Source organism: Sinocyclocheilus grahami, unplaced genomic scaffold (genome assembly GCF_001515645.1).
Source record: "Sinocyclocheilus grahami isolate Dianchi unplaced genomic scaffold, SAMN03320097.WGS_v1.1 scaffold1665.1, whole genome shotgun sequence".
Classification (NCBI taxonomy): Eukaryota; Metazoa; Chordata; class Actinopteri; order Cypriniformes; family Cyprinidae; genus Sinocyclocheilus; species Sinocyclocheilus grahami.
Genome location: NW_015506844.1, coordinates 90,412 through 109,371, shown reverse-complemented (window position 1 = coordinate 109,371; position 18,960 = coordinate 90,412). Strand labels below are relative to the sequence as shown.

The following is an 18,960-nucleotide window of genomic DNA, read 5'->3' as shown; positions in this document are numbered from 1 at the left end:
TATATATATATATAGTACAACTTTGGTTATAAAATTATAAAATATTTTAATTATAATTTAAGTGATTAACTAGTCCACAAAATCTACAGTCTTAGTAGACCTACACAAGCTTTTTGGACAATTGACTTTTAAAACTAATTCTAGAGTGTGTGTATATATATATATATATGTATTTTATGGACTATTTATTTGTTAGACAATTGCAATGGTTTACAATAAAGGCAATATTTTAAATTTTTCTTTTTTTTTTTTAACAATAGAGACTTTACATTTGTTGGGTGTTTTAGTACAACGTCAACGCGCTTATTTGCGTCATCACGCAACGGGCTGACGTAATTCCGCTCCGCGCGAAATTTTGAGTGTCGCGTTCCGAACAAAACAAATCAATAATCTACCATAGTTCCCGCTTCACGCAGCAATAATCGCCTGAAACGCTCACAATGTTGGAGTTGGGCTGCTATTCTCCCAGCTTTAAAAAACCATCCGATGTTCTCCGGATGAGACGGAAGCGCGCGCGGAGCGAAGGACCCGGCCGGAGAACGTCGAGTCCGGTGGTGTCGGTGGACGGAGTCCGTCCGTTCTCACCGGGGCCGCTGTTGAGCGCACCGGGCCGGGCGAGCGGCGGCGTGAAGCGCAGAAATCCGTTCGTGAACATCGAGAACACGTACAACAGTCCCAAGAAAAGAGCTTTATCACATACCGACGGACACCGCGGCGCTCTGGACGGTAAAAAGGCGGCAGCAGCAGCAGCTGCGGTTTTGGACGCGAAATTTAGAGAAGAACTTCCGAACGCTGGAGCGTCAATGAGAGAGGAGCTGTTCAATACTGACCAACAAAAACACCACCACATACAGGTACATTACAGTCAACTGTTCACCATCATCCATTTCACACACACACAGATATATATAGAGAGAGAGAGAGGTGTATGTGTGTGTATATACACATTATTTCATATAAAATTAAAAATTGTTATATTTGCACTTATTTTTATAAATATTTAGTAGCTTAAATAGATTTGTTAAATGTATATGTTATAGTTTTATTATCATTAATGTTTTTATGATTTTTGTTTATACAATATTTCATATTCAAGTATTTTGTTTACTGTTTTATATGTTTTTTCGTTTATTAGTTTTCGTATTTGTAGTTTTTAGTTCTTTATAGTTTTGCTTTTGTATTTTTTTATGCAATATTTTGTTTTCAAGTCATTATTGTATTATTGTTAAAGCTATTTTTAAAATATAAAATGTTTTTCTGTTAAAATGTTTAGTGAAAATATTGGGCTCATAGGGTTGTGGCAAGATTCATAATTAAATATATATGAAGCAGCAAAACAGCCCCAGACCATCACACTACCACCACCATATTTTACTGTTGGTATGATGTTCTTTTTCTGAAATGCAGTGTTACTTTTACGCCAGACGTAATGGGACACACACCTTCCAAAAAGTTCAACTTTCGTCTCGTCAGTCCACAGAGTATTTTCCCATAAGTCTTGGGGATCATCAAGATGTTTTCTGGCAAAACTGAGACAAGCCTTTATGTTCTTCTTGCTCAGCAGCAGTTTTCGTCTTGGAACTCTGCCACGCAGACCATTTTTGCCCAGTCTCTTAAATAGGCAGGTCCTATTTAAGAGATTTCTTGATTGCGAACAGGTGTGGCAGTAATCAGGCCTGGGTGTGGCCAGAGAAATTGAACTCAGGTGTGATAAACCACAGTTTTAACAGGGGGCAAGCACTTCTTCACACAGGGCCATGTAGTTTTGGATTTTGTTTTCCCTTAATAATAAAAACCTTCATTTAAAAACTGCATGTTGTGTTTACTTGTGTTATCTTTGACTGATATTTAAATTTGTTTGATGATCTGAAACATTAAAGTGTGACAAACATGCAAAAAAATAAGAAATCAGGAAGGGGGCCAACACTTTTTCACACCACAGTGTGTATGTATATATATATATATATATATATACATACATTTTTATTTATTTTTTACTGTTACTAATTTTTTTTATTATAATTTTACTGTTTATTATTTTATAAACATTTAAAAATTATTTACAGTTTATTTTTTATAAAATATTAAAATGTGTAATTGTTGATTTTATTAAAATACTTTTGTTAAAATATTTTGTATACAGTTTTATTTTGTGATTTGATATATTTTTTTTTTTTAGTTTTTTTTTTTTTTTAGTTATTTCTAGTTTTATAGTGGGCTCATGGGGTAGTTGTGACATGATTAACATTTACTCATAATAATAATGTTATCATTAACTCAGTTATTCATTATTTAGTATGTACGTAAAAAAATGTCTGATTTCACATAAGGTCATGTCAGCATGCAATTTTCTATATCAGGGCTTTACTGTAAATGCTGTTAAAAAAAACAGTATATCATAATCACTGGTTATCGTCCTTGTAAAAATGAATATCATTCTAATTCACTTTATTCTATTAATTCTTTGGCATATTTACAGATACTCATGTGTTCACTTTTATTCTGATCTGTCTGCAGACACCTGTTTCTCTCTCTGAAGATGATGATTTGTTTGAGGAGGATCTGTTTGAGCCGGAGAGATCCACTCCAGTGCTGAAGGTGTCTGTCTGATGACGGCTCATAGTTACTCATGATTTCTCTGTCATGGTTTTTTTGTGGTAATTAGCTTAATTGACGTGTGTTTGTCTCTAGAGTCCAGTGGCGGATTGTGACACGGCTCCAGCTGAAGTGTGTCTGGAGTTCCCGGCTGATTGGTCCCTTAAAACGCGTGTGTTGTTCACGTCTCCTCAGTCGTTCTCCTGGGCTGAACATCTGAAGGCGCAGGAGGAGGCACAGGGCTTGAGCTCTCACTGCAGGGCCGAGTACACCAGCTTACCTGCTAATATACAAGTAAGGACACAGTTACAGGGCACACTCTTGTCTTCAGATATTTTCTGCAAGAGATTTCAAACTAATAATAGAAGCCAGCCTACCAATAAATGATTTATAGTTAATTTTTTATATTAAATATTAAATCTTTATGATTTTATATATAAAAGACTTATTTTCATTAGTTTTGTATACAGTTTTATATGATATAATTTGTGATTTAATCTAAATTGTAGTACTTTTTTAATATTTGGTGTTTATATATAGTTTTATTTTTAATATCTACATTTATATTTGATTAAATAATAAATAAAATATTTTACTAATTGAATATGTTATTGTCTAATTACTAGGGATGTAACGATTAACCGCGAGCCGGTTGAAAATCGATTTAAATATGTGACTATTCAAATCGGTTGAGATAATAAACAAATCGCGATTCATTTAGGGGTAGGAGTTTATATGAATGTATGTCTGAGGGGAACTTACTACTTACGTCTTTCGATGTTTTTTTTTTTTTTTTTTTCCCCTTGCCTCTGTATAATGCATATTAAAGTTCATAAGTGCAGCGCTGCTTTGTTTACAGCGGAAACCAGGAAACGCTTTAAGTGCCTGACGCTTTAATCTGCGTCTCATTCAGCTCGTCTGCTGTTTCTGTTTCATACAGATATTTTTTATGCATAGTTTCAGAAAACTGAAGTCAAACCATTCTGTTTTTGCTTCAAATTTCGAAATTATGCAATCTAATTTAGATTAAAAACTGCTCATGTTGCATGTATGCAGCATCTTTGTTTAGATCATGATTAAAATGCAGTGGTTGCCTCTAATTTTAAATGGAAAGAGCACAGACAAAGCTCTAGTTTGCTTATATGAAGAGATTTATTTTATTTGTGTTACTTATTTATTTGATTTGGGGCTTGTTTTAAAATTTCAATTTAGTTTTGTTATTTACATTTACATTATATTAAAATTTTGTTATTTAGCAGACGCTTTTATCCAAAGCGATTTACAAATGAGGACAATAGAAGCAATCAAAACCAACAAAAGAGCAATAATGCACAAGTGTTATATTAGTATATTATTATAGTGTTATTTCAATTTCACAAATAAACGTACATTATTTTTTCCAAGCAATAATAAAAGGACGCATTTAATTTATAATTTTTCTTAAATCTCATTTTGTAAAAAAAAAAAAATTGTGAATCGAATCGTGAATTGAATCGTTACATCCCTACTAATTATTGATGCAGTTTTATTTTTATGATATAAAATAAATTTTACTTAAAACAATTTTTTTATATTTTAAGTTTAAGCTCACTTAAGGACTTATTTAATAAGATTTTACCAGAAACTTTTAGTAAAAAAATTGTTTAAATAGTTTGTGTTTATTTACGATTTTTATTTTAAAGGGGACTGATGCATGAACTGCATTTTTTAAATTATTTTATAATGTTCTCTGAAGATTACTTATAATGTTAGTGTAATTTTACATAAAAACATCATAATTTAGAAGTAATAGGATATTTTCTATCCTGTTTTTGAGCCTCTCTGCAGAACGGTCTGTTTGTATATGCGGGGCGCATTCGAGACTCACAAGTAAACGCCCACTGCTATGATTGGTTAACAGTTTCACTTATTAAATGGACGATACTGTGTCGTACTCTGAAAACAACATGGGCCATTTGGGTTAAAAATCTATAATACTCAGTATTTATCAAACGTTCTGGAACAGACAATGCAATAGTAGTAAAAGCACGTTTACTCACACTTATGTGTTACGACATTACAGTTGGATCCACTCTAGTCAGACTGCATTTGATGCGCTGCATCATCGTTTACTTTCAGTCTCTCTGAAAAGCCCGCATCATACTGTCTTGTTTAAAAATGAATCCATAGCAAAGTAAAGCAAAAAAAAAAAAAAAAGTTTTTCACTGACACAGTCTGGAGCTCTTTGCTAATTTTACCTCGTGTTTACACCGGACACAAGCGGCGCAATGCGACTATAGACTAGAGGTCGACCGATTGATCGGCCGGCCGATTTTGGGCAATTTTTAATTAATCGGCATCGGCCGATTGTACTGCATATTAGGCTGATTTATAGGCAGGCGCATCTGCGGGCAGCTGTACCGGAGAATCTCTCTCCCTCTGGCGGCGTGAGACGGAGCAACTCACACTCTGCAGCAGTGCCTTGTTCACACACAGCTTCAGCTAATGGCAAGGCAAAACAAACCGTTTCGAACGCGTAATTACGTTTTACCCTGCTAGAATTGATGCCGGAAAGTTATCATATTGCAACAAGTCATTTGCATGTGAAAGTAAAAACACGTGGAATTCAGATGAAACTTCTGGGCTGATTATAACGTGCACGTTAACTTTCCTCATGAAATGTGTGTGTAGGGTGTGGGTTAATAAAATCAATTAATTGGAGATGCTTTTGATTATTCAAATTTAATGGAACCATTAAAATGGAATCCAGAAAATAATGGAAAACAGAATTTGGTAAAGATAAAACTGTAAAACTCAATTAATTAGACAGGTTTTTTGATTAATACAATTTAATTTAACCATTAAAACGGAGTATAGAAAAATTAAAATGGAAAAAAACTGAATTTGGAAATAAAACAGATTTCATAGTGCCCTATAATTATAAAAAAAAAATGTTTTGTGGCAATAAAAATAGATGTAGCCTTTAAAATGAAGGCAATAATAATTAGTTCAAATAAAGTATCAAAAGCAAGAAATCATATGGTTTTATTGAACAAAATTGTTAAAATACATAATGTATTATAAACAATAGAGCTAATGTACATTACGCATTACAACAAAGGCCTGCAGGGGGCGCCAACGGCCTGACGATTGTTTTTTACACATTACTGTGCGATCCAATCCTTGTTTAATGTTGGCCAAGCACCATTTCATTCAAATGTTCACTTAATTAATATTTGTCCATTTCTTTAGAACAGAAATGCTATCCACTGTAATTAAAAGAATATGTGGACATCAAAACGTGTAAACTCAGAGTGAGGGTTTGAGCTTTTATTTTGAAACCACAATGTATTCTCCTGTGTTTGTGTAGATTTATAAATGATTTACCTTACAAATCTGATGAAATGGTGCATGTTGCGTTCCCAGATGAACGTTATAATAAACCCAAACTCACAACAACATGCAGAGATGGAGTTTGAGACGCTCCACACATGTAAATGATATCAGTTCCTGTGGAACTAAAGTGAACGGAGCCGCTGTGTGAGGCGTGTACATGCATGTAAATAAATAAAGCGCATATACTGTATTAGAACTGCATCGCATATAATTATTTCATTAAATCGTAGCGTTTGTGAATTCACAATTATGCTTAATTATGATTTTTAAATGGGTTTAATATATCATGCAGCCTTGGAAAACAGACTAATAATGTGTTTTATACATTCTCGTCTGAAATGCGCCACTTCCGGTATTTTGCCGGTTAGTCGACGCGAGCAAAATGAAGTCGAGGATTTAAAAAAAATTGAATAGTCTAATAAAATCGACAAATCGCGACAGCCCTATTTCCTATACATTGAGTTATTTAATAAACTTTGTTGAATAAACTGATCACTGCACGTTTCAGAATTAAAATGCAGTGCTGGTGTTTTTATATGAATGTATCTTTGAAAAGAACCGACCGTCTTCAGAAAAGCTTCGATGCCATTTTAATTTAGTTTTTCCTGTAATGCCTGATTAAAGTAGTTGTGAGCAAAGTGCTTATTTGATTACAGTCGTTACCGGGGAAACCCGCTCCAACAGCGACGACTCCTGCAGAAAATCAGTTTGCATTTGCAAGTCTGTGGGAAACACATGCTTCAGAACTGTTTTTAGAAGGTGCTTAAATTGAGCCATGTATTATCACTATAATTTAGGCTACTACTACTATTACTATCTTGTACCCTGCAATAATCATTTACTCAAACTCTTTTATGACATGAAGGGGGAAAAAAAAAAAGAAAAAAATTGGCATTATATATTGGCCATCGACTCCCCTGATTTCTAAATATCGGCATCGGCCAGAGAAAAACCCATATCGGTCGACCTTTACTATAGACAACAGAACCCATTATAATCTGCGATTCTGTCTACACTGGATGAGGCACGGATTGAAACAACAAATCTCCAACAGTAAACTGATGTCCCGCTCTATTTCTGACATACACGCATTCGCGCCGCTTCTGACCACCTGAAAGGAACTGATGATGCAACAGCGCTCGCGTCCGATCTAGAAGATATGTTAGGATCACAAGGTAGGCAATTCAAAGATATTTTTCACAACTCGCTACACAGTGTCTTGTAATGTCATCTGTCTGGTTCTGTTGATGGAGTAATCCTGTGTTTGCATCTCTAGTATTTCCTCTCCTCCTACTACAAGCGTGTATCAGTGGGCGGGGCTAAAGAGGAAGTGATGTAGAAGCAGGCGTTGATCTTCTCCTGTGGAGGCGATGCTTAGCCGCACTGTTATGTCATAAAGTGGCACATTCCAAAACGAGTTGTTTTCTGAGCTTGGTTTCAATAAAAAAATTTCAAAATTGCGATTGTGTAATTTTAAAATTTGTTTATAGTTTTATTTTTGTATAGAATATTATAATATTTAGAGTTTTCCAGGTGTACACGGTTACATTCCAATAAGATGAAATAATGCTAATCTGTAAAATGTGTATTTATGTTGTTTTGGTGTATGTTGCAGGATCCCAGGGGCTGTGCGGAGCTGCGATGTGGTTTTCAGCAGTGTCTTCAGTACTGGCAGCACCCATCGCTACCCTGGCTCCCCCTCTTCCCACGGATTGGCGCAGAGCGCAAGTTCTCTGGCAAGTGCATGCCGTGGGCCCAGGACGCAACGCTGCAGCAGAGTCTGATGAGTGACTGGTACGAGAGGGAAATGAGTTTAAGTGTCTGCCACATGCGTACATATAATCATCGGCCCTCTAGCTGCTGGCATTTGTCAGCCTTTGAAAAACTATTCGACTAGATGCAACTGAATGTGTTGTTGACTGTTTTCTTGTGTGTTGTAGGTCTGTGAGCCTTACATCTCTGTACAGTCTCCTGAAGACCCGACTGTGTCCATATTTCTACCTGTGCTCGTATCAATTCACAGTACTGTTCAGGGCGGCCGGTCTGAGCGGTGCTAAAGGCATCAGTGCACTGCTGTCCCCCACCACTAGAGGGCTGCGAGAGGCCATGAAGGCAGAGGGTAAGAGCACTTTCAATTTCAACCAGGACTCAGCAGTGAGAGTTACACTAGCATTAGTCTCGCATAGCCAGACCTTCAGACTGACGGTTGAAGGTCTGGAATCCATGGCAGCTTTCATTGGCCAAGGCCCGCCCATGAGGCTGTTTGACCGACATGTCAAACAACCAATCACAGTTTGTTTCGTTCATCGTCACGTTTTCGGGGCGTGGAAATGTCGCGACAATAACAGAACGGTGTGTAAAACTCTCGGACGTATTTTAAAGATTCTATGCCGCGAACTTTACATTTTTCACATACTTTTGAAACTCCAGCATTTAGTTGATCCTGATAAGCGCTCGTCATCACAGTTGTAAACACGACTGCTTACTACTTTCGTGAGGGGGTTTGGCGTCACGGCATCTTTGTTTCCAGGCGGAACGTTAAAGAACGTGACACACACGTCTCCCGGAAATCCTGTATAATTCAACCAATCCCCCCCAAGCCGTAAACCTAGGGGAAACACGGAGTACTGTACATTTATGCCAATAGGTGGCTGAAGATCTACTGTCAGTGAGTTATGTTTATATTGTAATTAGGGCTATCAAGAGGTTACATTTTTAATCTAATTAATGTGGCAATTAGTCTAATTAAACACAAATTAATTGCACATCAAATATGAAAAAATTACCCCCAAAAGATAATTTAAAGCCATTATTGTGTTAAATGAGAAAAGCATCAAATATACATTTTAAAAAGTAGCTTTAAAAATAAATATTTGATTTGATTCAACACAGAATTTATTACACAAACTTAGGCTGCAAACATTAAATAAATAAAAACAGATAAAAGAAATGTCTCAGTATTTTTTTTCCCATACATTGGAGGTCAGTGGTAACCAAAATATTTTTGTTTTGGTTAAAGAAAATGAGTCATACAGGTTTGAAACAATATGAGGGAGAATAATAACTGATGATAGAATTTGCATTTTTGGGTGAAAAATAACTTTAATAGATTTTATATTAATATGGAAATATACAATTATTTTTTAAATGAAAAGATACTTTAAGAAACAAAATCTGCCAGTGGGTGGCAATACATGTCTTAATGATTCATTCATTTGAATGGCTGATTCATTCAGGAATGAAATGGCTCTCTTTATGAATGGGCCACTGAATCATTGGTTCACCCAATCATGGTTCAGCATTAATTCGTTCAAAATGTGGATTCATTCAGAAACTGTGTGTTGATTGGAGACACTCAACAGTTCTGTTGTGGTTGTATAGATAATATATTTTAATTGAGCAAAAACACAATATTGTGCCTAAAATATAACACAATATTAACTTTTTATTTATTGAACTGTTGTATATAATCAATATCACATTTGCACTCGTGCTGTTTGGGACAAAAACAGCAATTGTGTGTTATTGCACTTGCTTCTCATGTAAAATGTCTTAACTATATCATATGATGATATGTTGCCTCGCATCATGTTCTTCATCAGTCAACTGTATGAAAAGATGACGCAGGTTTAGGGCGGGGGTGGGTGCGTAAAATTGTGCATTATTTTTTCATAACTAATTAATGCCGTTAAATCGACAGCCCTAAATATAATATACTGTAGATGGTTATAAGAAAACACATTTTATCTCCCTCATCTTTTTGAATGAGCAGCTGGAAGTAGTAAAGCACAGACTTTTCAAAATAATACCACCAGTGTATTTCAGGCTTGTTCATAATTAAATGTCCCGTGTTATGCATATATTTTTTATATTATTATTTCTATTTCTTGGTTATTATTGGTCTTTTGGTAAGCTGTATCTGGCATTTAATTAAGCTCTTATAGCTTCTGTCCGGGCTGCTGCTCCATTACAGAAAGGAAAGACTAAGAACACACATCATTCAATATATATTTTGCTAGTATCAGCACAATAATCTGATTACAGATTTTATGTACCCACATACATACATACATACATACATATAATAATTTATATATTCTGATAAATTCAATCGTTTTGCTTGTAAATGATTCTTTGTATCCATTTTAGGAAAACACATTATTTGAGAAATTTTCTTTGCACCCTTCAATTTTTCTTTTTAATTTTTTTTAATAAAACTTGAATAAATACATTTTTGCATTACAGTGATTTTACCACAGTTAATGGTGGCTGCTTTGTCTCATGCCTAAGAGCAGGTTTTGCCGGTGCTGAATCACTGTAATGCATAACCTCAAGGGATATTTTATTGTTTTCTGAACTATATCAGTGTTTGTACTTTGTTGTGTTCAGGGATAGAGTTCTCACTCCCTCTGCTGGAGGAGAGGAGGAAGAGCAAAGAGCTTGCTTCATCTCAGCTAAGTGAGAGTGTTCAGCAGACTGAGGGTGAGGAAGCGGCCAGCGGCGCTGTGTGAGTACATGACCGCTGACAGCTGATGGGAGTTGATTCTGCTTTCAATATTGGTCAATGCATTTGTCATCTTTGCTTTTTACAGATTAAGTGAGCACAGTGAAAATGAGGAGGATGATGAAGATGATGATGATGGTGGATTTTCCTGGCTGAAGGAGATGGGCGTCCAAGACAAGATCAAGAAACCAGATGCCATTTCCATCAAACTGTATCCTTTACGATCAGCTCGAGCCGCACATATTTATGCAATGCTTTAGTTAGGAAATCTGAATTGTTCGTAAAATTAAAATATTGGCACATGGTGTTTTCATAGTTTGTATTCATTTTTACTTATTAATTTTTGTTTATTTTTAAGTTAAACCAAATAAAAAATTGAAATGTTTGGCATCAAGCTGAAATAAAATATATATATTTTTTATTTCCGTTAACATTTATTTTATTTCAAGTTTCAAATTTGTTAGTTTTTAGTTTTCATTTTAGTTTTAGTTAACTATAATAACCCTTCATGGAACTTGACATCATGTGTTTTCATTAGGGCTGTCAAAATTACAGTAACCCTAATGAAGTAAGTAAGCCCTCCAGTAACGCGTTAACGCAAATTCATTTTAACGGCACTAATTTGATTAACGCCCTGATTAACGCAGCGCGCATTTTCTGTTTGACCCGTGGCCTAACCGTAAGTTAGTTGGAGAAATGGAGATGCTGACAGAGTTGCCAACTTAACGACTTTGTCGATTTAGCAACTTTTCAGATCTTTTCAATTTTTTTCTTTTCAAAAAAGCGCCTAGCGATAAATCTTTAGGGTTTGTCCAAACCTTATTTAGTTTCTGAGACTCGCTGGTACTGCCGCGTGAGCACAAGGTCTCTCTTTCCCAGCATGCACACCTCTTTCTCTGTGTCTGTTCTGTTCAGCGAGCGGCTGAGAGGAGCAGCGCTTTCAGTTAAAATATATATTATGTTGCTTCTCTAATTTTACATGCAAGTATAGCCGAAATTACAGCACAGCTATTGTCTTTATCTTATGTGTAGCCTATTTGATTTAATCAGACGACGGCTCGATTATCAGGATTTTTGGGCAGATTAACGTCTCGGAAGGGAGAGTTGGTTATGTAGTCTTAATGGATCGTGTTTCAGTCACTATTTCATATTCATTCCGTTGTCTGACAACAGAAACAGTGAAATATATCAATGAAAACAGTTTTATTGAGAATTTAGCTGCATCAAAATACAGTATGTGGGCACAGAGAGGCAAACAAATAATAATATAATAATAAATGTACATTTTGCATGCTCAGAAGAAGTGAGCTGCCCTGTCGTGCGAATAGTGTAAACAGGTTTGTGTAAGTATTGCTCAGTGCAAAGAAAGAAGTAATGGGAACCTGTTATTTCTATGTTCTTTTTTTCATGTGTCTAATAGACGTTCTTTGAAAAACACCTATGACCTATGACACATGTCTAGTCTTCATGCTCTGTTGACTATGGTTTCACTAATAATAAACATACATTTGGATAAAGCATCCAAATTTGTCCATGCCGTTGTTGATTAGAGTATTAAAAACTTGAAAAGTATTAATTTAAGGTAGATTTAGAACAGATAAAAAGGTGCGATTAAGTTGCGATTAATCACGAGTTAACTCATTACAATCATGCGATTAATCGCGATTAAATATTTGAATCGATTGACAGCCCTAGTTTTCATATGCCGTTTTATTAAACCTGAATGCTCAATTTTGCATGATATAGTTCCTTAAGTCGTGCCCCAGTCGTAAGGAGCACAGAGAGGTGCGTTTGGACCACAGACCAGAGTCCGTGGTGTTGGTGGAGGGCTCGAACACCTTCACGCTGCTCAACTTCCTCATTAACTGTAAAAGTTTGGTGGCTGGAGCTGGTTTTCAGGCAGGACTTCCTCCAACACTACTGGCCCCTACAGCCTTCAGAGGGGCCACACTGCACACACTCAAGGTACGAGGCCTCGTGTTTGTCTCCCAGCATCATGTTCTAGATTTGTGCTGTCGTCCCATTCTCAGTGTTCAAAGGTCTTTATTTGATTTAGACTGATGTATTCCCATATTTTATATTTATTAAAATTGTACTTTTGTTTTATTTTCTTATTTTTTTTATTGTATTTTTTCTTATTTCTTATTTTTTATTGTATTTTTATCTTATTCATTGTGCTTCAGTTTTTATATTCATATTTATATTTAATTTTACTTTTGTATTATTGCATTTTATTTTTCATTTTTACTTATTGTGTTTACATTTTATTGCAATATATATTCTTTTTCAATTTTTTTATTTTAATTTGATTTATATTTGATTTGATTTTTATCTTATTTTTAATTTTATTTATTTTATTGTACTTTTGTATTTTGTTATTTTTAATTCTATTTATTGTACTTGTATTTTGCTGTATTTATGTAATTGTATTTATTGTATTTGAATCTTATATTTTATTGTATTTTATTGTATGTGTTTAATTTGATTTTGATGAATTAATTGTATCAATAAATTGATTTATATTTTATTATTGAACCATGTATTCTTATTGAATCATGTCATTTTTCTAATGAAAACATTTGTCTGTCTCTCTTCTGCTGCACATTTCAGGCTCGTACTGTGAATGTGAAGACTCGGGTGAGAATGGGCTATCAGGACGTGTGCAGTCTGGAGGTGACGGGACCCATCATGCCCCACACGCTACACGCGCTGACGCAGCTCCTGAAACCCGCTCAGAAAGGAGAGTTTTCTGTGGGTCTCTACACCCATGAACCCACAGCTGTCCTCAATGTTCCTGTCAGCCAGACCTCTGAACCTCAACAATTGGTGCGTTTAATCACACGCAGTGCTTTAGCTCTGAGACAGAGCATTTTGTGTTTGTTACATTTACACTCGGGGAAACAAAAATTGGTGTGGGATTTACTTTGAAACAATTTTTACTCAGAAATTGCTAGTAAATTTCACAAGAAACGGTAACACATTTAATTAAACATCAAATTTTGAAGTAGAAAGACTGAAAGAGTACTTTCTTGTAAAACATAGTTCAATAGTCTTGACAACTTCAAAAATGCTTTTTAGTGTACAGTGTCATTAGAGCGGTTTCAATAGCTATTTCAGGGGTTCCCAAACTTTTTTATTTATTTTTTTATTGGTCAGGTGAAATATATATATAAATGTTAAATATATTCTTCAAACATAAATGTTATATAAATAGAAATTAATATATAAACATACAAAATGTGTAATAATTTTTATTTTAAAATTATTCATATTTAGGGCTGCATGACTGGCAAAAATATAAATGTGATTATTTTGTCACATATATTGATTAAACTGTTATTTTTATTAGTAGTTTTAACTTTAAATTATTAGAGTATTTATTGTTTTTATATAGTTTATTATTTTTAGTTTGTTTTTAATAAAAAATTGATATTTTTGATGTATCATTTTTTATAACTATAATTATGAAAAAATGATTGAAATGTATTTTTGTTGTAAATTACAAAAGTACTGTAAAATAAAACAATGTGATAATTATAATTTATTTGACACTTTATTAGTTATAATGCTAATATTTGTCAAATTCTTCACTGTCAAACATTCAAACCCTCACGCTTTTAATATTTCAAATCATAATGTTTTTTGTTTGTTTTTGTTGTTTTTTTTTGTCCGAATTCTGCTGAAATGCTGTAAACGTCTGTCCACAAAAATGTTGGAAATTATGCAAATGTGTAAATAAAGTAAACCTAGACAAATCCCCCATTTGGGAAGCCCTGCTCTGCTCAATAACTAGTTTTAGTTAATTTTTCAGTATTGCATGTTATTTATGATTGACGTTTCTCTCGTCGTCTTTTATATTAGGTCTATGTAGACAGAAAATATCATGCTCTCATGTGGTCTTATTTCTAGGAGGCCGTGGTACAGGATCTCAGCAGGTGTGGCCTACAGCAGAGCTCCGTTCAGCAGCTGGCAGTGCCAAGCATGCTGGGAAAGAGTGCGCTCAGACAGCTGCACATGAGAGACTATTCGTACAGCTGGAAGTCCTGAGATCTGACTCTCATGCCCCCACGGCCACTGGGAAAACATTTATAGAGACACGACAGGCCAGGCCTATTAATATCTCTGGCATATCAGGCTTCCTGTGACGCTTACAGTAGATGTTACCAGCTTGTATGAGTGCTGCTGAACTCACATAGGGATTGTGCTTGTATAGTGTGTAGCTTTTAGTTTTGTATGAAAACATTAGGAGTTTGGACAGTTTTTACTTTTTTTTTTTTTTGTTGGTCAATTGGACTGTAATGTGTTTTAGGCTATGTGTGATTTAAAGCTTATTTTTTAATCAATGTCTCTAGATGAGAAACAAAATATTTCCTTCCTTGAGAAAGAGTGAAAAATTTAAGGGGGTCTGAATACTTTCCGTACCCACTGTATATATACATATGCGCAAAACTGTGTTAAAACCTTTCATGATGCTATTCCTGACTGTTAAAATCCTCTGTGGTGGTGTATTTGCATGAATTTATCATATTAAATGAGTTAAAATTTTTTCTGCTTTGTGTCTCTCATAATAGTGTCAAAGATGATTGCGAAAGTGCAAAACATATGTTTAAAGGGAGTGTTTCAATGTGTCTGGCAGGAAACTAATTAAATGATAATTTGCTGTCTGCTTTAGTGATAATATCTGGTGAACTACATTATCCTGCTTACCCTTACATGGCTACTTTATAAATAAATTAGCGGACATGAAATACTGATTTAAGTGCAAATAATGTTATATGAAAAGAAAATGGAACGTGGCAAAAATCATGGTATTTCTCTGTGGGGGGGGAAGCAAAAACATTTGTCATGGCATGGGTGTGCAGCAGAGCAAACAGCACGGGTGACCGGCAAATGTGTGAAATGTGCGATTGACATGGAGGCATATTTTGGAATTGTGCTGAGACGTATACTGCCATTAAGAAGAAGTCTTTCATGTGAAGTCCATGGTTATTAGATGAAGACAATATCAGGTCTCATTCTGCATGTGCTACAACAACCCTGCTGCAGAGAGACACCCCATAACAAGATATTACCGCCTCCATGCTTTACTGCCAAAGACTGAAATGCTCCAGGAAAGCTCTTTTCATGCTGAGCTAATCACAATGATCACAGTTGAAAGTCAAATGGCTTTGTGTGATTGAGAAGGTGATTCGCTCCAGCTGATTGAGTTTACAAGTCATTTTTAGGAGGGGGTGATCCTTTTTCCAACTCTGTGATTCTGTTTTTGTTTGTTTTTCTGACATGCTGGTGTTCATCTTTCACTTGGATGGTATAAGTTGCACTGAGTAAATACAGCTGGATAAAACTAAAACTGTGTCCGTCTTCATTTCAGGCTTCAAAGCAACAAAATGTGATTATTTTAAAGGGGGATGATTATTTTGTATACCGTGTGTGTGTATGTATTAAGAGTTATTTACAGATTTTTTTTAAGGCCATGAAGACCATTTTAATTTTGAAATTTTTACGTCTATATATATATATATATACATTGAAAAAAAGAAATGTGTTATTTATAAATGTTATACATTGATTTATTTACTGATTTTATTTATTTTGCATTTTTAGGGTCATGATGACCATTTTAATTTTTTAATTATTTAAAGTACATTTTGTCCCTAATTTTATGGTAATATGAAAATATTGATAATTTAAAGAGATAGTCACGATTTTTTTAATTAACAGTGTATTTTTAAATATTAAATATAATATTTTATGCACATACAAAATTTTGTTATTGACCAAATACTTATTTTCCACCATAATTTGCAAATAAATTCTTTAAAAGTCCAACAATGTGATTTTTCCGGATTTTTTTCTCATTTTGTCTCTTTTTTTTCCCCCACTGTATTTGTGGGATGAAATTGACTTTTTTTTGAGCGATTCAGCCTTTTAATACATGGATTTTAATTTATCTGGCCGTGCATTTTATTTTATCTGATTACTGTGAAAGATTAAAAAAAAATAGTGCACATTTTTTCTTCCTCTTTTCTAAGTCGCTTTGGATAAACGTTTGCTAAATGCATAAATATTTATGCAATCATGTTTTTACAAACTCCTCAGTGTTATTGTCCTCATGTGCGTCAGGTAAGTCTAAGGAGTCTTAAAATAGAGCTTGAGTTTCTGCCAGAAGGGTTAAAGGGTGATTGGAGATTGTAAATACTTTAAGTCAAGCCAAGAAATTCTATCATTCAGAAGATGATCCTGGTGCCTGTGTGCCTCCACGTCTAACGTTTCACAGCCCGGGCTTATACATTAAAAATACTCAAAGACAGAGGTGGACAAAACATGCATGAGGGACAGAAACAAGCTTTTTCTTCACCAACTTATTAAATCGATCCAATGCAATATTGCAATGGTAATGTCACTATTGCAGTGTAATGTAATTGGGATGTTGCGTCAGGTCATATTTTAACACCCATGCCACCCCAGCCCCCAAAACATAAAGCAGCATCTGTGCAGCATGACACTCACGTACAGAGCTGCTGGATTCATGTTCTCTCTGTTCAGCATGTAACTTGGCTCTGAAGTGCACTGAACTTTTTGTGATTGAAGACGAGACAAGAGCGGCTTAAAACACACTGAATGAATGCAGCAAACTAAACCACAAACTCTGATTGAATAACTCAACACTTGGTAAGTACTCCTTTATTTCCTCATCATATCATGCACTTCATGATATGAAAAAAGTATTGTGGATTTAATGCGGTACAGTGATGGTTTCAGATGGAAATACCATGATATTGATTAACAATATTGGAGAAACATTTCATTTCAATGCTGAAGTCTTAGTATTTATCAAATGCTCAACAATAAATCATGAAGCACTGAAATGACTGCAAAGAAAAGCATAAAATTAAGCAACTTACAAGTAGAAATGAATATAATATTAATTAATGTATATAATAAAATGCATTGTGTACATAGTCCAATGTCTTATGTAAAACAATCTATTAATGCATTAATTTTTTTCAGGTTGTTTAGTTTTTCTTTTCTCAATTTTGTTTTACTTGTCATCAAACATGATGTACTAATATAAAATATAACATATCCATACAATATTTTCCTCATCTCTAGTTTCGGTGACTAATGTGCATAACCAGTGTCGTAATTGTTAACTAAAAGTACAAATTTAACTTTAAAAAATCTTATCTGGGCAACAATCTGAAATAAATTTTACAATAAAATAAATTAATTACAATTTTAAATAAACCATATTAATATTATAATATTAATTAAATATCAATTAAAAATAAAATAATCTAAGTCAAAGTACTAAAATGACTGAAAATGAAATAAAAATCCAAGCTAAACTGATTAAAAAAATACCAATGAAAGTTATAAAAGCACATAAAATTACTAAAACTGCAATAAAATAAAAAAACTGAAATGATACAAATAAGATAATTCAAAATATTAATGAATACTACAATAGCATATACATACTAAAATAATTTCAGAATCCCATGAGCTTTAGATATAAACTAATCTAACTATTGCTGTATTGTGTCTACCAATTAAATGTCATAATTTTGTGATAATCTATAAAAAAGTGTTTTATGTGGGTTTGGTTGCAGGCTCAGTGTGACACACATCAGCACTATTAATATATAATTATTATTGGATGATCATTCTGCTGCTCAAAACACAGTCCATTAGGTTTTAAATAATAATACCTATTATTTAATAACCCTTAAATAATATATTTATTCTTTTAATAGGTTTTCTGAGAGGAAATGCATATTCTTGGAACTATATTCATTTTTATTCTAGCCATCAAAGGTAAGTTATTTCTTCTGTTTAGTATCTGTATATTTGCTGATATTAAAGGAATAGTTCACCCAAAAGTGAATATTTTCTGAAAATATCCTCATCCTCCTGCCATCCAAGATATAGATGCATTTTGCATCTACATTTAGCATTACATCACTTACTCACCAATGGATCCTCTGTAGTGAATTGGTGTAGTCAGATTGAGAGTCCAAACAGCACAATAATCCACAATCAATGGACATGCTGTGAAGCCCAAATCTGCATATTTGTGAAAAGCAAATCCATCATTAAAAGTGCAATAGGTGATTGTCTTCAGAAATTGTTTTTGTTATGCTGGTTGAAAGTCTCTTCACATCCCGATAGCAATCATTAAGTTAAGTGGTCTAAATGTATAAAAAAAAAAAAAAATTTTATAGGGAAAATATTTTTTTGGGAAAAAAAACCTTTCGGGTAATTTTTTGAAAATAAATGTGTACTGTACATATAAGAAAGGTATTTGTAAAATATCACCTGTAGTACGTCAGTCTTACAACTACTACAACCTTTGGAACATGAAAAAAAAAACATTTTGGTGGATTACAGTTCCCTTTCAGTCGGTCACTCTCGACGTTACGTCGGAGGACCGACGAATTGGGATCTCGCTTAGAGGGACCAATCTACTTCGAGTGTAAACTAAA

The 18,960-nt window shown here is 34.3% G+C and overlaps 2 protein-coding genes across 2 annotated transcripts in view; both read left to right on the top strand.

Annotated features, from left to right (window-relative positions):
• The first annotated feature begins 382 nt into the window (after nt 1–382).
• On the top strand, nt 383–14,799 carry LOC107571885 (protein downstream neighbor of son homolog). Its single transcript, XM_016258269.1, has 10 exons — nt 383–854; nt 2,518–2,598; nt 2,692–2,889; nt 7,586–7,764; nt 7,911–8,089; nt 10,360–10,477; nt 10,563–10,685; nt 12,241–12,439; nt 13,085–13,300; nt 14,384–14,799. Exons 1-10 carry the CDS (start codon nt 441–443, stop codon nt 14,519–14,521), a joined length of 1,845 nt encoding a protein of 614 aa, XP_016113755.1. The 5' UTR covers nt 383–440; the 3' UTR covers nt 14,522–14,799.
• A 3,447-nt stretch (nt 14,800–18,246) lies between these two features.
• Nucleotides 18,247–18,960, top strand: part of LOC107571883 (uncharacterized) — a 21,616-nt gene continuing 20,902 nt past the window's right edge. The window contains exon 1 of the mRNA XM_016258263.1: nt 18,247–18,292. Within this exon, the coding sequence (XP_016113749.1) occupies nt 18,247–18,292 (46 nt within the window). The remainder of the gene's footprint in view (nt 18,293–18,960) is intronic.

Excerpts from the sequence above, each read along its gene's own strand:
- LOC107571885 (XM_016258269.1), top strand. The coding sequence starts at position 441 with ATGTTGGAGTTGGGCTGCTATTCTCCCAGCTTTAAAAAACCATCCGAT. Across the intron at positions 2,599-2,691 it reads GATCCACTCCAGTGCTGAAG|AGTCCAGTGGCGGATTGTGA; the intron begins GTGTCTGTCTGA and ends GTTTGTCTCTAG. Across the intron at positions 2,890-7,585 it reads GCTTACCTGCTAATATACAA|GATCCCAGGGGCTGTGCGGA; the intron begins GTAAGGACACAG and ends TGTATGTTGCAG.